This window comes from Dama dama, chromosome 21, assembly GCF_033118175.1.
Source record: "Dama dama isolate Ldn47 chromosome 21, ASM3311817v1, whole genome shotgun sequence".
NCBI classification, from domain to species: Eukaryota; Metazoa; Chordata; class Mammalia; order Artiodactyla; family Cervidae; genus Dama; species Dama dama.
Window position 1 is genome coordinate 78,267,525 of NC_083701.1, and position 25,047 is coordinate 78,292,571.

General features: G+C 45.8%; 1 protein-coding gene and 1 pseudogene across 6 annotated transcripts in view; both read left to right on the forward strand.

The window, feature by feature from the left end:
* Positions 1 to 181: 181 nt before the first annotated feature.
* Positions 182 to 295, forward strand: LOC133042907 (small nucleolar RNA SNORA70; annotated as a pseudogene).
* An 8,585-nt stretch (positions 296 to 8,880) lies between these two features.
* DEPTOR (DEP domain containing MTOR interacting protein) overlaps positions 8,881 to 25,047 on the forward strand; it is a 163,644-nt gene continuing 147,477 nt past the window's right edge. For all 6 annotated transcript variants that reach the window (XM_061123876.1, XM_061123877.1, XM_061123872.1 and 3 more), the window contains exon 1: positions 8,881 to 8,975. In XM_061123876.1, coding sequence (XP_060979859.1) covers positions 8,881 to 8,975 — 95 coding nt within the window. The remainder of the gene's footprint in view (positions 8,976 to 25,047) is intronic.

Sequence of the window (25,047 nt, forward strand, 5' to 3'; positions counted from 1 at the left end):
CTCTTTGTGACCCCATGGACCATAGCTGCCAGGCTCCTCTGTCCATGGAATTCTCCAAGCAAGAATGGTGGAGTGGGTAGCCATTCTCTTCTCCAGGGAGTCTTCCCAACCCAGGAATCAAACCCGTGTCTCCTGCAGTGTCAGCCAGATTCTGATCCCCCAGGGAAGCCTACAGTCTCGAATACATCTTGTTAAAAGATTCCTGCTTGTGCAATGGCTGCAAACAGCAACCTCCTTGGTAGTGTATGCAACCTGTTGCCTGTACAGGTAGCCCTAAGGGACCTTGGAGACAACTCTTCCTAGTGGGCATTCATGACTGGCCTGCTGTTTCTCAGTCTAGACTCCAGACAGGTATGCACGGTGCCTTTGGAAAGCCCCAGGGCACAGTGGCCAGGGTCCACATTGGCCAGGTCATAATGTCCATCTGCACCAAGCTGCAGAACAAGGAGCATGTGATTGAAGCCCTCCGCCAGGCCAAGTTCAAGTTCCCTGGCCGTCAGAAGATCCACATCTCCAAGAAGTGGGGATTTACCAAGTTCAATGCGGATGAATTTCAGAACATGGTGGCAGAAAAGCGATTCATCCCTGACAGCTGTGGGGTCAAATACATCCCTAATCGTGGTCCCCTGGACAAATGGCGGGCCCTGCACTCATGAGCATCAGCTCTGTTCCCTCCTCAATCACGCTCACCAATAAATGCTATTTCCTGTCAAAAAAAAAAAAAGATTCCTGCTGATCACAAAGAACAGGTGTATCCAGTAGATGATCTCAGGGCTTTTCTATGTCTGGGGTCACCGACATTCTTCCGAGATGCACATCTGACTATCTAAGGGCCTGCTCATCCAAAGCGTAGATTGCCTCTTCGAGTTTTTTATCCTGAATTCCTTTCAGGTTGACCTGGCCATGGTCAACCACAGTGGGTTAAGATTTAACCCATATAGAACAGGATGGTCAGCAATGCTCTTTGTCTTCTAGATCCTGTGTCCACAGCGTCAAAGTCCTTATCAAGGCTCATAACACCCTATACAGTCTCCACCCCTCCCCCAGGTGCCATGCTGTTTCCTAAATTTACAGGAAGCACTGCTGCCTCAAGACTCTTGTTTTTTTTTGTTTTAATTTTTATTATTATTATTATTTTTTTTTCCAGTGGGTTTTGTCATACATTGATATGAATCAGCCATGGATTTACATGTATTCCCAATCCCGATCCCCCCTCCCACCTCCCTCAAGACTCTTGTTTTTAAATCAACTTTCTGTTAGTCGCTTGGTAATGCCCGACTCTTAGCGACGCCATGGACTGCAGCCCACCAGGCTCCTGGGACCATGGGATTTTCCAGGCAAGGGTACTGGAGTGGTTTGCCATTTCCTTCTCCAGGGAAATTGACTTTATTGAGATATAATTTAAGTAAAATAAATTGCATCCATTTAAAGTGTATAAATTAAGGATTTGACAAATTTACACACTGGTGAAAGCACCACTACAATCAAAATGCACAGAACATTCTCAGTACCCCCAGAAGTTTCCTTATGCCCATTGGAAAAAGGACAATAAATATTTATTTAGTTTTAACTTCTAATTACTTTGGGTTTGCTTTGCTCTTCTTTTTCTATCTTCTTACAATTGATTTTAGACTCCTTTACTAATATACACAGTTAAAACTATAGATTTTTCTCAAAGCTCTGCTTTAGCTTTAGTACTGTACACATTTTGGAAGGTTAACTTTCATTATCACACAGTTCAAAATATTTTCTAATTTTCTTTGTAATTACTTCATTGACCTATGAATTATTTAGGAGTGCACTGTATTCCAGATTGTATTTGTATTTGTGATTTTCTAGGTATTTATTCATTTTTAGTTTAATGTTGTATGGTATGGCTTATACATGGAGAATATACTCTATGTGATTTCAACCATTTTATCAGACTTATTTTATGATCCAGCTGTGACCACTATTTTTCACCTCTTTCTTTTCTTCCTTTTCTGTCCTCCTGTGGATTTCTTGAAATCTTTAAAAAAAGAATCTCATTATAATTTACCTACTGATCTTTTAGCCCTTTCTCTTTGCATTTTTAAAGTAATTGTCGTAGGGATTAAAATATGCATTCTTGAAAAGGGAACCTCTTGTGCTGTTGGTGGGAATGTAACTTGGTGCAGCCCCTATGGAAAACAATATGGAGGTTCCTTAAAAAATTAAAAGTAGAATTTCCCTAATGGTGAGGTGTTGTCTCAAGAAAATGGGAATATTTAGCTTCCCTAGTCCATGTTCACTAAAAGCCAGGAACACTCCCAATAAGAAGACAAACCACCCCCCTCCCCACCTCCACCCAAGTTTCCCAAAAGCCTTCTTGAGTGGCCCTTTTCCTCCAGAGACCCAGTATCATTTCAGTTCACTTCAGTTCAGTCACCTAGTCAAGTCCGACTCTCTGTGACCCCATGGACTGCAGCACGCCAGGCCTCTCTGTCCATCACCAACTCCCAGAGCTTGCTCAAACTCATGTCCATCGAGTCAGTGATGCCATCCAACCATCTCATCCTCTGTTGTCCCCTTCTCCTCCTAACTTCAATCTTTTCCATCATCAGCGTCTTTTCTGATGAATCAGTTCTTTGTGTCAGCTGGCCAAAGGATTGGAGTTTCAGCTTCGGCACCAGTCCTTCTGTTGCAGAACCAAGCACCACACTCAGAGTTGGAGAACTCGGGGTTATTACGCCTGCGGGCCCAGAGGAGTTAATGCTCCAAGCTCTGACCCCTGAACAAAGGGATTGCAGAGTTTTTTATAGACAGACTGGAGTGGGCAACACTAGCTGTTAACAGGCTGGTTTAAACTGAGGGGTTTCGCTCGCCAGGGAACAGTGGTCAAGATGGGGAGGGGGATGCCTGGCCTGGATAGGCACGATTAAGCAGGTTTGCAGGGGCTGGGTGATTGCAAAGAGCAGGACAAGCCTGAGTGAGATAAACTCCAGTTCCTAGTACTGCAAGTCCGCACTTTCTGAGACTACGTGACCTACATGATCCAGACTTTGCAAAGGGAAGGTGAGTTACAGAGGCAGAAGGAGGTAAAATTTTAACTTTTCCTCTTCACTTCCAATGAATATGCAGAACTGATTTCCTTTAGGGTGGACTGGTTGGATCTCCTTGCAGTCCACGGGTCTCTCAAGAGTCTTCTCCAACACCACAGTTCAAAAGCATCAATTCTTCAGTGCTCAGCTTTCTTTATAGTCCAACTCTCACATCCATACATGACTACTGGAAAAACCATAGTTTTGACTAGATGGGCGTTTGCTGGCAAAGTAATGTCTCTACTTTTTAATATGCTGTCTAGGTTGGTCATAACTTTTCTTCCAAAGAGTAAGCGCCTTTTAATTTCATGGCTGCAATGACCATCTTCAGTGATTTTGGAGCCCCCAAAAATAAAGTCTGTCACTGTTTTCACTGTTTCCCCATCTATTTGCCATGAAGTGATGGGACCGGATACCATGATCTTAGTTTTCTGAATGGTGAGCTTTAAGCCAACTGCTTCATTCTCCTCTTTCACTTTCATCAAGTGGCTCTTTAGTTTTTCTTCACTTTCTGCCATAAGGGTGGTATCATCTGCATATCTGAGGTTATTGATATTTCTCCCTGCAATCTTGATTCCAGCTTGTGCTTCATCCAGCCCAGCATTTTTCATGATGTACTCTGCATATAAGTTAAATAAGCAGGGTGACAATATACAGCCTTGACGTACTCCTTTTCCTATTTGGAACCAGTGTGTTGTTCCATGTCCAGTTCTAACTGTTGCTTCTTGACCTGCATACAAATTTCTCAGGAGGTAGGTCAGGTTGTCTGGTATTCCCATCTCTTTAAGAATTTTCCAGTTTGTTGTGATCCACACAGTCAAAGGCTTTGGCATAGTCAATAAAGCAGAGGTAGATGTTTTTCTGGAACTCTCTTGCTTTTTTGATGATCTGGTGGATGTTGGCAATTTGATCTCTGGTTCCTCTGAATCCAGCTTGACCATTTGGAAGTTCATGGTTCATGTACTGTTGAAGCCTGGCTTTGAGAATTTTGAGCATTGCTTTACTACTGTGTGAGATGAGTACAATTGTGTGGTAGTTTGAACCTTCTTTGGGATTGCCTTTCTTTGGGATTGGAATGAAAACTGACCTTTTCCAGTCCTGTAGCCACTGCTGAGTTTTCCAAATTTGCTGGCATATTGAGTGCAGCACTTTCACAGCATTATCTTTTAGGATTTGAAATAGCTCAACTGGAATTCCATCACCTCCACTAGCTTTGTTGATAATGATGCCTTCTAAGGCCCACTTGACTTTGTATTCCAGGGTGTCTGGCTCTAGGTGAGTGATCACACCATCGTGATTATCTGTGTCATGAAGATCTTTTTTGTGTAGTTTTTTTGTGTATTCTTGCCACCTCTCTTAATATCTTCTGCTTCTGTTAGGTTCATACCATTTCTGTCCTTTATTGAGCCCATCTTTGCATGCAATGTTCCCTTGGTATCTCTAATTCTCTTGAAGAGATCTCTAGTCTTTCCTGTTCTATTGTTTTCCTCTATTTCTTTGCATTGATCGCTGAGGAAGGCTTTCTTATCTCTCTTTGCTCTTCTTTGGTTCTCTGCATTCAAATGGGAATATCTTTCCTTTTCTCCTTTGCCTTTCACTTCTCTTCTTTTCTCAGCTATTTGTAAGGCCTCCTCAGAAAACCATTTTGCCTTTTTTGCATTTCTTTTTCTTGGGGATGGTCTTGATCACTGCCTCCTGTACAATGTCATGAACCTCTGTCCATAGTTCTTCAGGCACTCTATCAGATCTAATCCCTTGAATCTAGTTGTCACTTCCACTGTATAATCATAAGAGATTTGATTTAGGTCATACCCGAATGGTCTTGTATCATTTAGTGTCATTGCAAAAGAAAATCACGCGGTGGCAGCATATACCAAAGTTAAGTATTTCTGACACACAAGGTCAAGAACTTGGGAATGAGCTGGACTGAGACAGGAGGACCTCATATTTATTGGTAATGTTTTATTTCTATTGGTACAAAATGGTGGCAAAAATATTGAAGCTAGTGTGAATGATGAACACATCAGAATTTAATTTTCTTCTGTTTTTACATTTAACTTTTAAAGACAACTTCCCTTCCTTAAAGGATCAACAGAAAGATCTGGACAGGATATTGTTAAGCCATCAATCTACTTCCATTCCCAGAAAGAGAATAAAAATTGTGGCAGCTGGAGACTCTAGACTTGTATTAATGGTTAAGAATAATGTACATCTTTGAATACCAAGAGAATGTGTAGACAGAAGCCACAAGACACTTGGGGGAGTGCAAGAAAATGGCACAGAGAAGGTGAGATTCCAGTTCATCTTTAAGATCAAGTGGCAATAATACAGCTGTATACGAAGAGGCAGTAACAGTAATATGTGTGTGTGAGTTGCTTAATCGTGTCCGACTCTTTTGCAACCCCATGGACTGTAGCCCGCCAGGCTCCTCTGTCCTTGGAATTCTCCAGGCAAGAATACTGGAGTGAGCTGCCATTTCCTTCTCCAAACAGTAATGATAGCTAACATGTTATTAAGTTTGTAGTCAACAGTATATTTTCACAGACTTTATTCATCTTCTCACACTGCTGTTCACACCTTTTCCGGAACTATTCAAAGCGTGGTCTGCCAGCTGATAACCCTTACCTGTATGGAGAGACACTGAGACTCACAGATATTGAGAGAAATTGTTTAAAAATGTTTATAGCAAAAAAAAAAAAAAATGTTTATAGCAATTTGACAATTTTCTGTCCGTTCGCCAAACAGTAAAAAATTGGGGCTTCTGCTTTGCATGTGTTTTAAAATTCATCTTTATTGTATTTTGCCAAAGCGCCAGTCTTCAATGGATTAAAAATGCACACACTCATATGCCCGTGCAAGCACACATGTAATCCATATCGACCACAAGTCTGAGGAGCACTGGTCCGAGAGCATGAAAACCACAAGGCATGACGCACGTGAATAGGGAGAGCAGGAGCAGAAGGCTCAGGTTTAATAATTTCTGTCTGTGACAGGTGGGCTCATTCAGTTTTATTTAACCCTTCCAACAATCCTGTGGGATTGGTGGTATTATCCTGGTTTTGCAAAGGGAAACGAATTTTAGAAAAGATAATGAACTTGTCTCAGTGGAGCCAGGAATCAAACCACAGTCTACAGGAATTTTCCGTCCTTTGGAGATCCGGGATGGATCGCCGTGTCCGCACCCTCTTCTCGTTCAGGGGCACCTGCTCCTCACATGGTGTTCTGGGCCAGCTGTGCTCACAGGTCCTCTGGAGTCAGATCACGAACCTTCCCCTTAGTTAGGAGAAAGGGTCTGTTTTCTAGCCAAGTGGAACATGGTGTGTTTCCTACATGAAAAGAAAGATGAAAACAATAATAGCCCACGGGAATCCCAACTCCTGATCACATCTACCCACACAAACACACACAGAACCTTCTCATTGAGCATGAAAAGTAAATTCTACACTACCTCTCACCGGACTAGTGGTATCAGGTATACTACTGACTTGATTGCCCCCCCTGCCCCTTATGTTAAGGTGTTTTTTAAATAGTTTTTTTAATCATAAACTTTTATGATAAAAGTTTTTATCATGAAGTTTTAATCACAAACTATTAAACAGGAAAATATTTTACATAATTTTTTTTCATTTTCATTTTTCAGATGAAGAAAGCTGTCTGAATTCAAATGAAAACATGACTAGATTTAAAGGGAGAAAAGCCAGAAGACAATCATAATAGTGATATGATTTACAATATGTAGTTAGAGCTTTTGGATAAAACAAAATATTGTTTGAACAACAAATAATTAGGAATAGGTAATTTTTTTTTTCATTTTACAGTTTCAAAAAGCTTAAAACTACTCATTAAAGAGAGATTTAGTGGGGCCAGGTCTGCCTTCTCTTTTCTTTATATTGAAGACCTATTAATAATCAAATATTAATTAGAGATAACTTGAGAAAAATGGATTTGTCTGGAAACAAAAACACAATGGAAAGTATCTGGCAAGAATTTCTTCACCTTTTTCTCCTTCTTTATCTTCTTCTTTTTCATATTAAAAGCAATAATGAGGGACTTCCCTGGTGGTCCAGTGGTTAAGAATCTACCTGCCAATGCAGGAGACACAGGTTCCATCTCTGCCCCAGAAGATTCTTTGTGCTGCGGAGCAACTAAGCCTGAGCTGAAGCCCACGGACGCTGAGGCCCACGGACCCTGAAGCCTGGGCTCCACAGTGAGAGCAGCCACCCCAGCAGGAGGTCCAGGCCCTGCAATAGAGTAGCCCCCACTCTCCACAGCCAGAGAAGAGTCCAAGCAGCAACGAAGATCCAGCACAGCCAACAATAAAGAATAAACAAAAGTACTTTAAAAAATAATGATGTTAAAGAGGACAGCTATTGAACACATAGCATATACCTGGGAACTTTACATAATGTTGTTTCCCTTAAGTCATACAACATCCCTATAAAGTAGGAATTACTCCTGCTATATTGATAGAAAATTGAGTCTCAGAGAAGTTAAGTAACTGGAATAAGGTTGCAAAGTTAGTAAATGACAGGCTCAAGACAGAAACTGCATGTTTAAAGGTGAAATCCATGCAAGCTCTTGATAGTCTTTGTATCTATTTTAGAATAAAAACAGGAGCAAAAGCAAGCTGTTTATCTAATTAACCCTGGGCACCGTACTTATTTTATATGATTCTCATAGTTTTTTGACAATGAGGCTCAAGTTGCCTCATGTTTCTGGGCCTGCTTCCTGAGTAAAATGAGGGCAATACTCATTTTACCATTTGTTGCGATTAAAGGAGGTAACAACTACCTGAAGCATCTTTAATGCAGCAGATGTCAACAACGTGGAAACCACGATTATTTTTATTTTGTAAAGGAAGAAACTGGGAATTAAGCATATTTAGTTAGGAAATTATAGGAATGCCACTGGATCCCAAGTCCGTCTGATCCCAATCCAGCATTCTTCATTGATTACCCCATGGTGCTGAAGAAAATTCTTGAGAGTCCCTTGGACTGCAAGGCGATCCAACCAGTCCATCCTAAAGGAAATCAGCTCTGACTATTCATTGGAAGGATTGGTGCTGAAGCTGAAACTCCAATTGTTTGGCCACCTGATGCGAAGAACTGACTCACCGGAAAAGACCCTGATGCTGGAAAGATTGAAGGCAGGAGAAGAAGGGGGCGACAGAGGATGAGATGGTTGGATGACATCACCGACTCGATGGACATGAGTTTGAACTCTGGGAGTTGGTGATGGACAGGGAGGCCTGGCGTGCTGCAGTCCATGGGGCCGCGAAGAGACGGACACGCCTGAACGACTGACAAGCAACAGCAAAGGCAGGTAAGCTGTCTCTGGTGAGAAGGTTGGGCGAGAAGCATGGTTAATTTCTTGAAGCCCTTCAATGACGTGTACACCCTTCCCAGTTCACTGCTTAGGGAAATGATTTCTATCCTGGCAGTCGGGGACGTGGACGATATAATAAAAATGCCGGCACCCTTGCGTAGTAGCCTCCCCGCCCGTGCCCAGGACCTCGCAGACCAGCTGTGCGCGTCAAGGAGGGGCCCGCGGACCAGACCCACAGGCTCAGCCAGCGCTCAGAGTCGCCCCGCCGCGTGTTGATGTTTCCCTCTCGGCCCCGCCCCCGGCCACGCGGGGATTGGCCACGCCCCAGGTGGGCGGGCTCGCCGGGCACCGCCCACCGACTCCCCGCGGCAGCCAATGGCGTGTGAGCTCCGCACCGCCCCCAGCAAACATGGCGGGGGCGGCGTCAGTGCGGGCAGGCTGGGGCTCGGAACCGAGCCCACCGCGGACCGCGGAGACGGAGGGCGCGGCGCGGGCCATGGAGGGGGGCGGCGGCGGCGGCGGCGACGGCGGGGCGCGGCAGCGCGAGCTCGAGCGCATGGCGGAGGTCCTGGTCACCGGCGAGCAGCTGCGGTGAGGCGGGGGGCCGTGCCGCGGCTCGCGGGGCGCCGCCAGCCCGCGCGCCCGCGGCTCCACTGGCCCCGGCTTCGCTGCGGCCGGGCAGGCGCGAGCTCGCGGGGCGCGCCGGGCTCGGGCGGGGGGCGCGCGGGAGGCTCCGGGGTCTTGCCAGCCTGGCCCCCGGGCCGGGGCGAGGGGGCATGGGCATCCCGCAGCCGGCCTCACCGCAGCCCGGTTCCTGCAGCCCTCCGCTACTCGGACGCGCTGGGGGCGCGCGGGGCGGCGGGAGGTCTCGGGGGGCGGTGGGCGCGCGGGAGGCTCCGGGGTCTTGCCAGCCTGGCCCCTGGGCTGGGGCGAGGGGCGCGTGGGCAGCCCGCAGCCGGCTTCACCGCCGCCCGGTTCCTGCAGCCCTCCGCCGCTCGGACGCGCGGGGGGCGCGCGGGGCGGCGGGGAGCTCGGGCGGCGGGAGCGGGGGCCGCGGGGGCCTCGGGAGGTGGGCGCGCGCGCCCCTGCCCGGGCGCCGGGGTCTTGCCCGGCCGGGCGCGAGGGGCGCGTAGCAGCCCGCAGCCGGCCCCGCCGCGGCCCCGGTCCTCCGCGGGGAAGCCGCCAGCCCGCGACGCCGTCACTTAAAGTGCAGGTTTCGCGTCGCTGCCCTGAGCCCTGGTGTCATCATCCGTGAAGCGGGGCTGATCACGGCTCCCCCCGAAAGGATTTATGGACCCCAGCGGAAGGCTGGAAACCCCGCGCCTGTGCCGGCGTCCGCAGGCGCCCGTGGGTCGGCGCCCGGGTCCGCGAGGGGCGTGGAGGCTCGGGTCCCGCCCCGTCCCCGGGCCCGCTCCCCGCGCACGCCTCGGGCGGAGCGCACTGGCCCGGGCCGCTGCGCCCTGACTGCGTCCCCGCGCCGGGCACCGGCGGGGCCTCGGGCTCAGACCCCATCACTCCTATCCCGTCGCGGTCCTTGGATGCGTCTCTGAGGGTTGTGCTGACGGTCTGACCGGTTCCGCAGCTGCTGGGCTTGTGGTCTCAGATCGGTTTGCCAGGGAAAACAGAACTCCTTGGCTTTAGCGTCAGAGCCACTTGCTTGTGGGCCGCTAGTCCCGTCAGACGGCATGCGCGCCTCTGCCTTCTCCTTATTGGCCTGAGTCTCCAGGTTCGTTTTGGTGTGTGAAACGCTGGTTTCAGAACCCGGAGGAGAGAGACCCTTGCAAAGATCCCTCAAGGTTTGGGAACCACTCTGCTTGGCTGCTCTTAGATTGAGGAAGCAAATACTGGAGGTCAGAATTAATTGAGTTAAATGTTACGAAAGGCAAATTGCACTTTCTATTCCTTGGTGGTTTTTAATATATAGCCAAAATTCAAGAGAATAAAAGCTTCTTTTCCATCAAGAGATTTTCTAATTGAAAAAAAATCAAAGTAAAACTTTTCTGATTCAATTTGAAACACTATTTTAATTTATCAGCTCAATTGAGTGCGTTTCACTTCCTTTTAAGAAATGGTTAAAATGGTATGTTCTAGATTATGTGACTTTTACCACAATAAGAGACATTTAAAAAATACATCACATTATGAAAGATTGTTTTCCAAAGGATACTCGAACTATCATCTCAGTGATAAAAAAAAAAAGTAATAATAATAAGAAAAGTAAAATATTGCATGGTGCCTCTCTCCAGAAAGCACTTTCTCCTTCAATCACAGGCGTGATTGCCCGATCCTTAGGGGGGTCCCCGGAACACTTCCCCTCTTTCCCCCTGCACCCCTCTGCACTGAGGCCAGGTTTAGTGTAGGAAGACAGAGGGCTCCCTCTCGCTCCGGTTACGTAGACCTGGTTTTGAACTTCTGCGCAGCTACTTTGTTGCCAAGAGTCAACATTAAGTTGTTTTGAGGAAAACTTTAAAGCCCCGTGTATCGGGTTTGCTACTTTTACTGGTGCCGGAGGTCTTGGACAAGTTACTTAACTAGGAAGGAGGGCTGATAATGGAACCTGCCTCGTGGTGTTGTGATGAGGGTTCAGTAGCTGAGCTGGTGCTTGGAGCAGTACCTGTCCCGCACTCAGCACCATGCCAGCCTTAATGTGATGGTTCTGTGACTTTGGACAAGTGAACTCACTTGTCTGGGCTTGTCTGCTCACCTGTAAAAAGGCAAGATAAGCACCCCACAGGGTTGATGACTTTCCTCTGGGCTTCAGGTATTAAGGAGCATTCAGCTGGGGGTTGTCGTAGTTAATGAGGTTATTGGTCGCCTTTCCTCACCCCACGTGCCTTCCAGCTGAGCCAGATCTAGCAGGAAGGCCTGCTTGCTGGCTAAGGACACCGGTTTAGAACCAGTTTGCTGGGGCTTCTGATTCCGGCTCCACCATGTATTAGTCCTGTGACTTGGGGACAGTTTGCTTAACTTCTTGGTGCCTCAGTTTCCCGTCTCTTGCAGGGATTTTGTGAGGATTGAGTGAGGAGATGCTACCTGTAAGAGGCTTAGTAAGTGTTAGTTGTTGAATTTTGCTTTGGAACCGTGTCATCGTTGCTTTTTAAAAATCTCTACCGTTTTAGCACTGTGCCGAGTACCAAGTACACAGCAGTTCCTCGGCTGTTTGAATGGCTAGTGTATGTAATTAAATATTACTACTGTAATGTTTGGAATTGAGGGATTTGAGTGGCCGTGCACGCCAGTGGCTTCTTGGTTACCAGAGGAACCTCCCACAGAGGAGTAGGGATGCAAACCTCCTTGCTGTCATGATCACAACAGGTTTTCACATACTGCTGTCTTACAGACTGACTGTGGGGACAGACTGACTGTGGGGACTTTGTGATGTCCAGGCTTCCTGCCTCTGATTACTTTACAGACACACACACAGAATTGCTCTCTTCCTTCTCTTTCCTTTCCATTGCTTTCTGGGTCATGAAGGATGAGGCAAATAAAAGTGATGAGGAAAGGAGGCACTATGATTGGTATTGTAAATGCAGAATTTGGCTTCCAGGTCCAGCTCTGTGAATGCTATTTAACATTTGTTTATGAATGTATATATGGATGTTTCATATATGGATGATGTATTTATTTTTAATTATGTTTACAAGTGAGTTACTAGCTTTGGGCCTCAGTGACTGTGCCTGCAGAATGGGAATATTTTTCCAAGTAAGATTTGTGGTTTTGGATCAAATCGGGCATAACGTGGGAAGGAATTTTGTAAAATAAATCAAGAGTAGTGGTTGCTATGATTATTATAAGCTCCAGATGTGAAACTGGGGGCTGGCTCCACAGTCCTGACACTTTGGTAAGGGCAGCTGATTGCATAAGGGTGTGAAATTGAGTAACATTTAAAGACATATCCTGCTTTATTTTCTAGCCTGACTGTGGAATCGTTTTCCTAATCTCTTTGTGCTTTCCCTTGTCCTAAAAGATTTACTTCCTTGCCCAGTGTATTTGCATGTTTTAATATCTTTTTTTTTTTTTTTTTTGAGTGATGACCTTAACAAGAGCAGGGTTTTTTTTTTTTTTTATTAATAAAAATTTTTTTTAGACATATGTATGTATTTTTGGCTTTGCTAAGTCCTCGTTGCTCTGTGAGCTTTTCTCTAGTTGTGGTGAGCAGGCTTCTCGCTGTGGGGGCTTCTCTTGTTACGGTGCATGGGCTTCGTTGCTCTGCGGCATGTGGGCTCTTCCCTGACCAGGGATCGAACCTGCATCTCCTGCATTAGCAGGAAGATTCTTTACCACCGAACCACCAGGGAAGCGCCATATTTTTGTATCTGAAAAATGTATTTGGATACCACTTCATATCCCCAGGATGGCTACGATCAGAAAGACAGATAATAACAAGTGTTGGAGAGGTTTTGGGGAAATTGGCACCCTTAGACACTGCTGGTAGAAAGAGAAAATGATGCAGCCACTTTGGAAATCATTCTGGCATTTCCTTAAAGACACAACATAGAATTACCATGTGACCCAGCAATTTTACTCCTAGGTATATATTCAAAAGAAATGAAAACACATGTCTATATAAAAATTTGTACACAGACTTTTGGAGTGGCATTTTTCCTAGTAGCCAAAACCAGGAACAACTCAAATGTGTGAGAGTTGACAAATGGGTTAATTGTGTGTGATATATCTGTGCAAGAAGTGTTATTCGGCAGTAAGAAGGAGTAGAGTACTGATAAAAGCCGCAGCATGGATGAACTTTGACTCATGCTAACTGAAGGAACACACAGAAGGACACATGTCTCTGACCCTCTGACGTGACGCGGCCCAAGCCGGCAGATCCGGGGAGGCAGAACGTGGAGCCGGCGGCAGTCGGGGGAGGGGAGGGTGGTTGCTGATGGGTGCAGAGCTTCTCCGGGTGATGATGAAACGTTCTCAACCTAACTGTGGTAATGGTAACATGACTGTGTATATGCTTAAAAACCACTGAATTGTGGTCATTCAGTGGGTGAAGTATGTGATGTGTGAATTATATCTCAGTAAAACTGTTAGACAAATGAATTTGGATGACACATCAGAGTGATGAACGACAAAACATGAAAACTTTTCAAATAAGCTTTTTGCTTTCATTTTGGATTAGCCAAAGAATGCAGTGGTATTTATTATTAACTTGATAACAGCATGACTGTCACACCAGATGCGATGGGACTGATATTTTACATATATCTTTTTTTATTAAATTTATTTTTTGGCCACATGGCACGTGGGGTCATAGTTGCCTGACCAGGAATCAGACTTGTGCCCCTGCATTGGATGTGCAACATCGTAGCCACTGGCCTGCCAGGGAAGTTCCTGCATGTATCTTTTTACAGCATTCTTCTTCTTTTTTTTTTTTTTTTACACTATCACTATTATTCTTGATAGAGCACAGAGAAAACATGCCATAAATTGTCTCAGCACATTCTTAATTTGAAGATAATTAACTATATGTAAATCACTCATGATAGTGAGGCTTCATACGATAACTTTTAAAATCATTACTTGTTTTTATATGTTTATGTATAAATCTCTTATCTTGACATTTGCCATGCAGCCGTAATTATGACATTCTAATGACAACATCCAAAATCCACCTTGTTTCTTCTATAGGTTAATTCAAATATACTTAGCAAGAAAGTGGTTTGTACAGGAGCATTTAAAGAATCCCATAGCCTATCCCTATTCTCTCTGTGGTGATGGTAGGTGTGATAGTAATTACAATAATACTTTTGTGTGTGTGCTAAGTTGCTTCAGTTGTGTCCAACTCTTTGCGACCCCAGGGACTGTAGCCTGCTGGGCTCCTCTGTCCGTGGGATTCTCCAGGCAAGGATACTGGAGTGGGTTGCCATGCCCTCCTCCAGGGGATCTTCCCAACCCAGGGATCGAACCCGCATCTCTAATATATCCTGCATTGGCAGGTGGGTTCCTCACCACTGGTGCCACCTATTTGTATGGCATTTATTGTCTGCCAAAAACTCTTCCAAGTGCTTATATGTATTAGGAATGTATATTAACATGGATTATATATATATATGCCTTTAACTTTATAGCTACTCTGTGTAGAAGATATGCTTGTTATCCTCATTTTACAGATGGGAGAACTGAGGAGCAGAGCGTGTAAGCTGATTGGCCATAGATTATTCAGCAAGAAAGTGCTGGAGCTGAGAGTTCTTGCTCTTAAGCAAAATGCTAGACCTCAATTTAACGGTATCTCCAATGAGTAATTTAGAGGGTTAGGAAGTGTCAGGATGAGACCAATGCAAAACAGAATCATGTATATAAGACTATCATATTCTGGTGTGATAACTTTTGCAGACAAGCAAGGAGACAGATGATTTCTCCCTTCTGCTGGGAAAAAGCTAATTAATTTCTAGAAGTGTTTATGTTTTGACAAGATAGAATGGTCACTTTCTTCATTAACTTTTAAACCGGGTGTTCCTTGCCATGTGAAAACTTAATTTGAACTCCACTCATTCTGAATTTGTAATCATTTTAATGCAAAGATAAATTACAGTGTACTGTTTTGCCAGCTGTGAGGATGGGCGGGTGGGAAGGAGAATTCAGAATGTAATGAGGAATGCTTAATTAAGAAGGAAAGTGCTTTAAGCTTTTCAGTTATACTCATCTACCTAGACTAATATGCTAATTACAAAAATCGCATCCAATCATTAAAAGCTGGGTCCCTAAAAGCAATTTCCTAGGCAGTGAGCTTTAGCTAAGTTATAGGAAATTGCATTTCTTTCAAATTGTTTGATATAGTTGCCTTTTTTCTACAACAGACTGCCTTTCCAGACTCCTACAGGCTTGCTGTTGCCTTGGTCATAAAAACGTATTAAATCAATATTGAGTAGCTTTTCTGAATTTGCTTTGCCAGTGTTAATGCAGTATGCAAACTAAAGGTAAAAAGTCAGCTGGTGGAACCAAAGGCCAATCTACAATGAAGTAAATATGAGATACGAAATTTAGAAATGCAGAATAGAACAAGGAGAAATACAGTTGACCCTTGAACAATGTGGGTGTTAGAGCACCCACCCTCTGCGCAGTCGAAAATCCGAGTGTGACTTTACAGTCAGAGTTTCTCTGTATCCCTGGTTCCCCATCCATAGGTTCAACTCACTATGACTTGTGTGGTACTGAAGTATTTATACTGAAAAAAATCGAATAAAACTGGACCTGAGCCATTCAAAAGGGGTCAACTGTAGTTCATTTTATTGCCCTTTGAACTTAAGGAACTTGAAGATTGGCTTAGAGCAGGGGTCCCCAACCCAGCCATAGACCAGGACCGTCTATGGCCTGTTAGGGACAGGGGTGCCCAGCTGGAGGTGAGCAGTAGCAGAGGAGCATGGCTTCACCTGTGTTTACAGCCACCCCGCCCCTCACAGCGCTGGGACCTGCCTACAGCACAGGAGACGGGAAGATCCCCTGGAGGAAGACATGGCAGCCCACTCCAGTATTCTTGCCTGGAGGATCCCTTGGACAGAGGAGCCTGATGGGCTACAGTCCATATGGTTGCCAAGAGTCAGACACGGGTGAGCGACTGAACACACACACCCATCACCCGTCACGATACACACCCCATCACTGTGATACACACCCCATCACTGTTATACACACCCCATCACTTGTGGTGATACACACCCCATCACTGTGATACACACCCCATCACTTGTGATACACACCCCATCACTTGTGATACACACCCCATCACTGTTATACACACCCCATCACTTGTGATGCACACCCCATCACTGTGACACACACCCCATCACTCTCGATACACACCCCATCACTCACGTCACTGAGTTCTCCCTCCTGTAGATCAGCAGCAGCGCTAGGTTCTCAAAGGAGCACAATGATTGGAAGGCTCTAGAATCATCCCCAAACCAGCCACCCTCCAGTGCCACCCTCCCCAGGCCCCAGGGAAACTACTCTCCACGGAGCCGATCCCCGGTGCCAGAAAGGTTGGGGTGTTCTGGCTTAGAGGATGTCCGTCTTTGAGAGTGGCCCCTCTCGGCGTCCATCAGTATGGACACTTAGCTCTCCTAGACGTGGCAACCAAGGGAACAGCAGGAGAGCTGCTGCCTAGATGCACCTACTGAGATGTAGAGATCCAAACGGAAGGAATATGCCTCTATTTTCCTAAACAGCACAGAGGATGTCCTGGCGTCTGGGAAATCACCACCTGTTCAGATAAAAAAAGGGGGGGGGGGCTTCAGAAAATGGAGAGTCGCTATTTGGGGTCGAGCGGAGGAGCTGCATGTAGAGCTGAGCTGCCTTTGAACCGGAGGCTTTTCCCGTTTACAGACCCTGTTCCATGAGCATCTTTTCCGCTTCGCCCCTTGGATGCAGGGGCAGCTCGCACAGACCCGGCACACAGCAAGCTCAGCAGAAGGCCCCTTTCTTTCCCGGAGAGGGAGCCTGGGAAGGTGCTTTGTCATTTGCAGGAACCCGAGTGCAAATGGAAGACAGTGTGTGCTAGTAAATGAATGTGGAATTATTTCACACTTTTCCGCGCTTATGTAAGCCTGTTTCTGAAATGACGGCAGTGTTGCTTATGAATAATATGTTTGTGATGACTTTTCTAAAAGGTCAGTGTTGGTATTTAGATCCTGCCTTCTGACAACTTTGGAATTGGTAAACCCGAAAATAAGTCAAATGCCTCCCCCTCAAAAGAAGAGAATAAGAGGTGGTGGATGACTCTTCTCTCCTGTAATTTCTAGTATTTGTTTGGATCAGGGACTCACATCCCTTTATTAGACAGTGACTCTTCAATGGTTGGTGTGTCTGAGTTTAGTGATGAGGAGAAGACACGGGGCACAGTATCAACCGTCCTCATTATGTACTGAGGAGAGAGGTGGGTTCCAGGTCTGGGATCCCTGTCCCAGTGTTACCAGCTTTAGCCACACTTGGAGGCTTAGGTCTGTGACTTTTATGGATTGTGAGACGCTGGGAGGCCCCGGTGGGGCTGGGCTGGTAAACGGCCGTGCCCCACGGCGCTGCCAGCGAGGACGGCAGGGCCGCTCCCTTCCGGGCTGAGATGGTCCACACTGGACGCGGGGACTTACCGGGTCTGCGTGAAGAGTCCCCGTGCTGTACCTTTTCAGACGTTTTTAAGGGTGACGAGGAGAGGCGAGATGGAGAACGATCACACGCTGGGGCGTGGGGGACAAGATGGCCTTTCATCCATGCAGTTCTCTGATAACAGCTGTTGCCGGGATGTAGCGCGAGCGGACGAACGCCGAGGCCTGCAGCCGGAGGAAGCCCACGGCAGCGGCTCAGTGGTGTTGGCAGCCAGCGTCGTCAGAGCAGGGCCCGGCTCTCTCCACTCGGAACCTTTAGCTGTCGCTCGTGGCTTTGTTCCTGTTGGTGCATCATCTAACCTTGTCATCTAACCTTGATGACACTGCCTCCCTGCCATACTCGTACCCACAGATCTCTGATTCTGGGCTTTACCCCGCAGTTCCTCTCGTGGAGGCAGACGGTGCCCAGCGCCCACTCGGGTCCTGGGCCTTCCTCTGATCTCCCAGCTGTGTGAGCTCTCCCTTGGGTGCTGACACTGTTCCAGCCCCGCCGAGCCGAGCCTGGGGCTCCGTGGCAGAGCAAGGAGGCTGCTGAAGGATGCTCTTTCAAAATGCTCAGAAGCTTCTCTGGTCACGACTTAAGGTATAAGAAACAAAACGTCAGCGTGAACATCCTCTCACTAAGGTAAACCCGTGCCTCCTGTTATGCTGTTTTCATTATGGTTAGGTTACTGCCTGTGCTTTTATTATATGTGAAGTTTCGCTGTTTTCTAACAAGTTGTAAAATTCTGGAGGAATACACTATGAGTGGTGTGGCCCCAAAAATAAGAAGGAAAAAAAAAGGAGGAACGGGAAGGGGGTAGTGCGGAGATGTATAATGAGGTGCTGGTTTAAGAACAACAAGGGTATAAATGGGGGCTTCCGACTCAGTTGGTAAAGAATCCGCCTGCAATGCAGGAGACCTGGGTTCGATCCCTGCATCAGGAAGATCCCCTGGAGAAGGAAATGGCAGCTCACTCCAGTATTCTTGCCTGGAGAACCCCGTGGACAAAGGAGCCTGGCGGGCTACAGTCCACGGGGTCACGAGTCAGACATGACTTACCGACTAAACCACCAGGGTGTAAATGTGCAAATTTGCAAAGAAGATATAGTAAGAAAGGGCTGTTTTTCCATCTTAAAAGAAGATTGAGCACATTTTCAGTTGAGGATCCTGGGTTAGTTTTCTATCAAAAAGCAGTTCTATTTATAAGGTTGGTACACTGTTTATAAAGAAAGCTGAGTGCTGAAGAATTGATGCTTTTGAACTGTGGTGTTCGAGAAGACTCTTGAGAGTCCCTTGGGCTGCAGAGAGATCCAACCAGTCCATCCTGAAGGAAATCAGTCCTGAATATTCATTGGAAAGACTGATGTTGAAGCTGAAACTCCAGTACTTTGGCCACCTGATGCGAAGAGCTGACTCATTTGAAAAGACCCTGATGCTGGGAAAGATTGAGGGCAGGAGGAGGAGGGGATGACAGAGGATGAGATGTTTGGATGGCTTCACCGTCTCAATGGGCTTGAGTTTGGGTGAACTCCAGGAGTTGGTGATGGACAGGGAGGCCTGGCGTCCTGCAGTCCATGGGGTCACAAAGAGTCAGACACGACTGACTGAATGAACTGAACTGACACTGTTTTCAGGCACATATACAGAGTCCAGTAAAGTGTGAGTGTTTTGAATTGTAGAAATCCTGTTTTCCTTCCTGATTCCTTTCCTCTCAGCTCAGCTGGTAAAGAACCACCTGCAATGCAGGAGACCTGGGTTCGATCCCTGGGTTGGGAAGATCCCCTGAAGGAGGGAAAGGCTACCCACTCCAGTATTCTGGCCTGGAGAATTCCGTGGACTGTATAGTCCATGGGGTTGCAAAGAGTCGGACAGGACTGAGGGAGTTTCACTTTCACTTTCCTTTCCTCTTCTCCAGGAGGAAAGGCGAATGGGGTAAACTTGCATCCTATTTTCATTGAGTGTTTTTATAGAAATTCTACTTACCTTTGCTCTTTAACGTTTCCATAAATGAAAATGACTTTCACCAAATGTATTCACTGCAAAACCCAGAGGTTTATTCTGTGTGGTGACATAAACTGTTTTACGTTGAGATGCCAAGTGCCTCTTATATCATCTTAAGTTAAGCTATAATAAGCTTGATAAAATAAGACTTGACCAAAGCTCCTACTTGTACTATTTTCTTCTTAAAAACACAACAAGACTCAATTTAGAGATAAAGTTTTAAGGCAGTTATCTGATGCATAACTATGATTCATTTTCCTTCACATTTGTTAGAATTTACTTTGTTAATGACTGTATTGTAGACTCTGATAGTCACACCTAACAGTGGGTAAGACCTGTCTCTATGAAAGAGAATGAATAAACCTTGGTTGCCACAATAAAAGACACTTACCCGGCTACTATACTTGGGAGAGTCAAATGTCATCATGGAGTATTTGTGAAGTCGCTCAGTCATGTCTGACTCTTTGCAACCTCTTGGACTGCAGCCCACCAGGCTCCTCAGTCCATGCGATTTTCCAGGCAAGGATACTGGAGTGGGTTGCCATTTCCTTCTCCAGGGGATCTTCCCGACCCAGGGATTGAACCCAGGTCTCCTGCACTGCAGGCAGATTCCTTACCGACTGAGCTACAAGGGCAAGTATTTTAAGGACATTCAAATATGAGGAACATGAGTGAATCACAGCTTTTCCCTCCAACACTTTATTGTGAAAACTTTCAGACATATAAGTGTAGAGAATTCCACAGTGAATATCCTTGTCTCCTCTGCTCAGATTTCACAGTTAACATTCTGCCGTGTTTGCTATATCACATGACTATCTTTATATCCATCCTGTCTAGGCATCAACTCATCTTATTTTTTTTAGCATTTCAGAATAAGTTACAGACAATAATACACTTTTTCTAAGCCTTCAACATGGAATTTACTAGCTTGTAGTATTTGTTTATGATTCTCTTTTTTAATTTGAAAAAGAGTAGGACTTTACTGATTCACTAATTCTTCTTTTATTGAAGATGATTTGCAATGTTGTGTTAGTTTCAGGTGTATAGCGAGTGATTCAGTTGTATTTATGTATATATTCTGTTTTCAGATTCTTTTCCATCACAGGTTATTATAAGATATTGAATATAGTTCCCTGTGCTATACAGTAAGTCCTTGTTTATCTGTTTTATATATAGTAGTGTGCATCTGTTAATTCCAAAACTCCTAATTTATTCCTCTCCCCCACCTTCCCCTTTGGTAGCCATGAGTTTATTTGTATCTGAAGGGTTACAGTCCATGGGATGGCAAAGAGTCAGACAGGACTGAGCGACTAACGCTTTCACTTTTCACTTACATGTGTCCATTTGTTTAGATTCCGCATATGAAGTGAAAGGGAAAGTCACTCAGTCCTATCTGACTCTTTGAGATCCCATGGACTATACAGTCCGTGGAATTCTCCAGGCAGGAATACTGGAGTTTGTAGCCTTTTCCTTCTCCAGCAGATCTTCCTGACCCAGGAGTAAAACCGAGTCTCCTGCATTACAGACGGATTTTTTACCAGCTGAGCATGTAGGTGGTATCATATGATATTTATGTTTCTCTGTCTGACTTACTTCACTTAACTCTAATATTCTCTAGTAACATCCATTCTGATGCAAGATTTTTTTTTTTGAGATAAAACTTACGTGATGAAATGCATCCTTTGATGAGTGTTGACTAAGACAGGCATCTGTGAAACCCAAACCCCTATCCTGATATCTTTGAATGCTTTTGGCGGCAAGAAACAGCAAATCAACTCAGACAGTATGTTGGCCCCATAACTGGGAGTCCAGGAGGCGTGAATAACCAGCTGATGCCATGTGCGTGTGTAACTGTGTGCCTTCTGAAACAATACTGTGTCCTTCGAATTAAGCTGCTCAACTCTAGACTTGTCATCTATGGGGTCCTTACCTCCCTTCCCTCTCCAGAAATGTTCAGCAGAAGGGCAAAGCCGAAGGAAAGGTTAGACTTTACTTTTTGAGCCAAAAGCTGTTTCTGCAGCGGCATGACAGGCTCTGTTATCCTGCCATATCCATGCGGGATCCCTCGCAATATCTTGTCACTAATTCCGTAAATAATTCCCAAACCCCGTCTGGATGTCAGACACTGGGTTAGGTGCTGGGGACGGGAGGAGGACCTTCATTTCTCAGGCCTCCCTCTGTGATCATTTGCATCTCTCAGCGTTTCTAGCACACTTTTGGCCTCCTGTGGATCAGAAACTTTATTTTTCACTTTTATGGTTTATGGTTTCCAATTTGTGAAATACACCAAGTGCAAAATAATAAAAACATGACTCTTAAAGATAGCATTTCTGGACTTGCTTCAGGCAAGGGTCCTTTGTTCATTTGTATTTGTCCTGCAGCAGAATTAATTTCAGGAAGGGGTGGATACCCCAAGGGAGTGGAATCTGCAAGGATGCCAGTGCGGGGGGGAAGCACAAGTAGCATATATTACATGAATCTAATGTCTCAGGTGTCTTTGGATAGTAAACTTATTTTAAAACCTGAACACACTGTAATTTAATAAATTCATATGTTTACAATAAATGTAAAAATTGAGAGACACTGAAAATAAATTATTGAAAATCGAAGGATGGGGAGTCTTGAAGATGCTGTCGGGCATTTTGGCAGAGAAGGACACTCAGAAGCGGAAGCCACACTTGTAGTGTAAGGGACAGACACTGCCCTGGAAACTCCTGCAGGGCAAGAGAGGGCAGCGACCGAAGAGAGACGGAGGCCGGGGGCCTGGGACGCCAGGCGCTGAGAGGTGATGACACCAGGCGACAGGAAGCCTGGTCGTCAAGGCTGCGGTTTCCTGGTGGTCACGGGTGGAGGTGAGAGCTGGACCATAGAGAAGGCTGAGCGCCGAAGACTTGATGCTTCTGAACTGTGGTGTTGGAGGAGACTCTCGAGAGTCCCCTGGACTGCAGGGAGATCCAACCAGTCCATCCTAAAGGAGATCAGTCCTGGGTGTTCATTGGAAGGACTGATGTTGAAGCTGAAACTCCAATACTCTGGCCACCTGATGCGAAGAGCTGACTCATTGGAAAAAACCCTGATGCTGGGAGGGATTGAGGGCAGGAGGAGAAGGGGATGACAGAGGATGAGATGGTTAGATGGCATCACTGACTCAATGGGCATGAGTTTGGGTAACTCTGGGAGTTGGTGATGGACAGGGAGGCCTGGCGTGCTGTGGTTCATGGGGTCACAAAGAGTCAGACAGGACTGAGCGACTGAACTGAATGGGCTCCTCTTCCCTAACAGGCTGGGGTGGAAGATTGGTTCAGTACAGACATCTTCTCATAGCGTGTAGGGAAGTTTGATACAAAAGAGTTAGAGATGATGATAGTCATTGTTGAGCAGGGTGATCACAGCGTGTGTTTTTATAGTGAAGAGAGGGAGAGTTGGACAGTTCAGGCGTTCACTAAACAATAACAACGGCACAATATCAGGCCTTGTTCTGTGCATTTGCATGTACTTACACTGTGTTATTGAATCCTGATGATAATTCTGTTATCCCTATTTTTAAATGCAAGAAACTAAGGAATGAGCACTTTGACCCAAATCACATAGGCAGTAGATACAGGAGCTTGTTGTTGAATCCAGGCCCCTTGGGGTTGCTGTTAGATGCAAACAAGTATGGAAATAACTCTGTAAACTATAAGAAGTGAGGCCCGTCGTCTTGCCTTCAAGTCACAGACTAAGCCAGGTGGATAGGGGACAAAGATACAGGCATTTTAATAATATGTGGGGGCAGTGTAAGAGGAGTAATGTGTTGGAGTGGTTTAAACAGTGACGGGAATTTCTTGGCTTATGTGATGTTGAATTTCAGAGGTGAGGCGACTTCCCGTGAGAACCCCAGGTCTGTTTCTCTTGATCTCTCTTGATTCTGCCTTTCTCGGTGCTTTTACTTTGCCTTCGTGAAGGCTGCTTCTGTAGCCTCTGGGGTCCGCCAGCGCCAATCCAGATCGAGGAGAGAGGCCTTCCTGAGGGCCCAGGGGGGAGGCTCTGTGCTTCCACTTTAGGGGTTCAGGTCTGCTCCCTGGCCAGGGAAATTCTGCATGCCACAAGGAGTGGCCAGAAAGAAGAAAGAAGACTGAAGAGCTGGTTGCCTGCCGTCAACCATCTATGGAAGTCTCGAGGAGCTCTCGTGTTCTCGGATCATCTTGACTCACAAGATTTAAGACAGAGCAACGTCCTTCGCTGGCTTACCCATCTGCAGTGTTGCAGCAAGAAGGATGGTGTTACTCTGACTGCCTTAAGTTGAACAGGACGCCTGCCCCCCACTTGGGGTTACAGGTGGGGTCACAGCTGCCCTACTATGGTGAAGGATTCATTGAGTGTTCGGGGGATAAGCCCAGTGTCCTTCATAAAAGATTATTTAGGCTCAGTGATGAGGAAACGCTGGAAAAAAATTGTACAGTGTATGATGTCATTAAGGCCAAATTTTAGGGGAAATAAAGTTGGTAGGTAGGGAGCTTATAGAGAAGAAAAATTGCTCACAGAAAAGCCACAGGAAGATACAATTTGGGAAAGGTTAGGAGACACTGGTGAGGCTTCCCTGGTGGCTCAGTGGTAGAGAATCCACCTGCCAATGCAGGAGGCGGGTGTTCGATCCCTGGGCCAGGAAGACCTCCTGGGGAAGGAAATGGCAACCGCTCTAGTATTCTTGCCTGGAGAATTCCATGGACAGAGGAGCCTGGTGGGCTGCAGTCCATGGGGTTGCAAAGAGTTGGACACGACTGAGCATGCACACAGGCAGGAAATGTTGGCCTGTATCCTGGACACTAGTGCTTCCAAAGTCCTTTTCCCTCTAAACCTCCCGGTCGTGACGATCACCTGCTCGCCACCCATATGCTCCCGCACTCACCTCCCACCCCTCACCACTGTCTGAATTGGAAGAGATGCCTCTGGTGTTTGGGTTTTGCTCAGTAATAGAAGTAAAATAGAACTCTCAACAGATGACTGAATTGGAGGTGGCTCAGGTTCAAATTGCAGAGAATGATTGTTGCCTCACTTGGGTTTTGATCTCTTTCCAAGTAACACCTCCACCCAGAAGGACTCCCAGCCAAAGCTGTAGAAAAGTCGTCTCTTTGTTTCAGCACGGCTGCTTTAGGAATAATTAAGTTGCAGGCTTTCTGGGGAAGCTGCAGAAATGTTCTTTACTTACATAACTAAGAAAGGTCTTTCAGTTCTTGCATTTCAGTATGTATTGTTAGTGTTTTCCCTGCCTTCTCCAGGAATTGGAAATAGGAGGTACGTTCAATGATCAAGAAGGCAGGCTTTTTGCCACTGTGAGGAAGATTTAAGAGCTTATATCTCATTGCACAATTGCATTGACTTCACAATAGTGACTTTGGCGTCCATTTTGTACCACATTTTACCATAAAGATAACTAACAAAAATAAATCCAAATTTATTCTTCTGGTTTTATTCTTAGGTAATAACTGCATGAGTTTAGCTTTTTAGTCTTCAGAATGGGTGGCGTGTGCAGCGTTGCAGTAAACCTTTCGCCCTCGAGTCCTGACAAGGAACTGTTATCTAAATTGGAACTTTT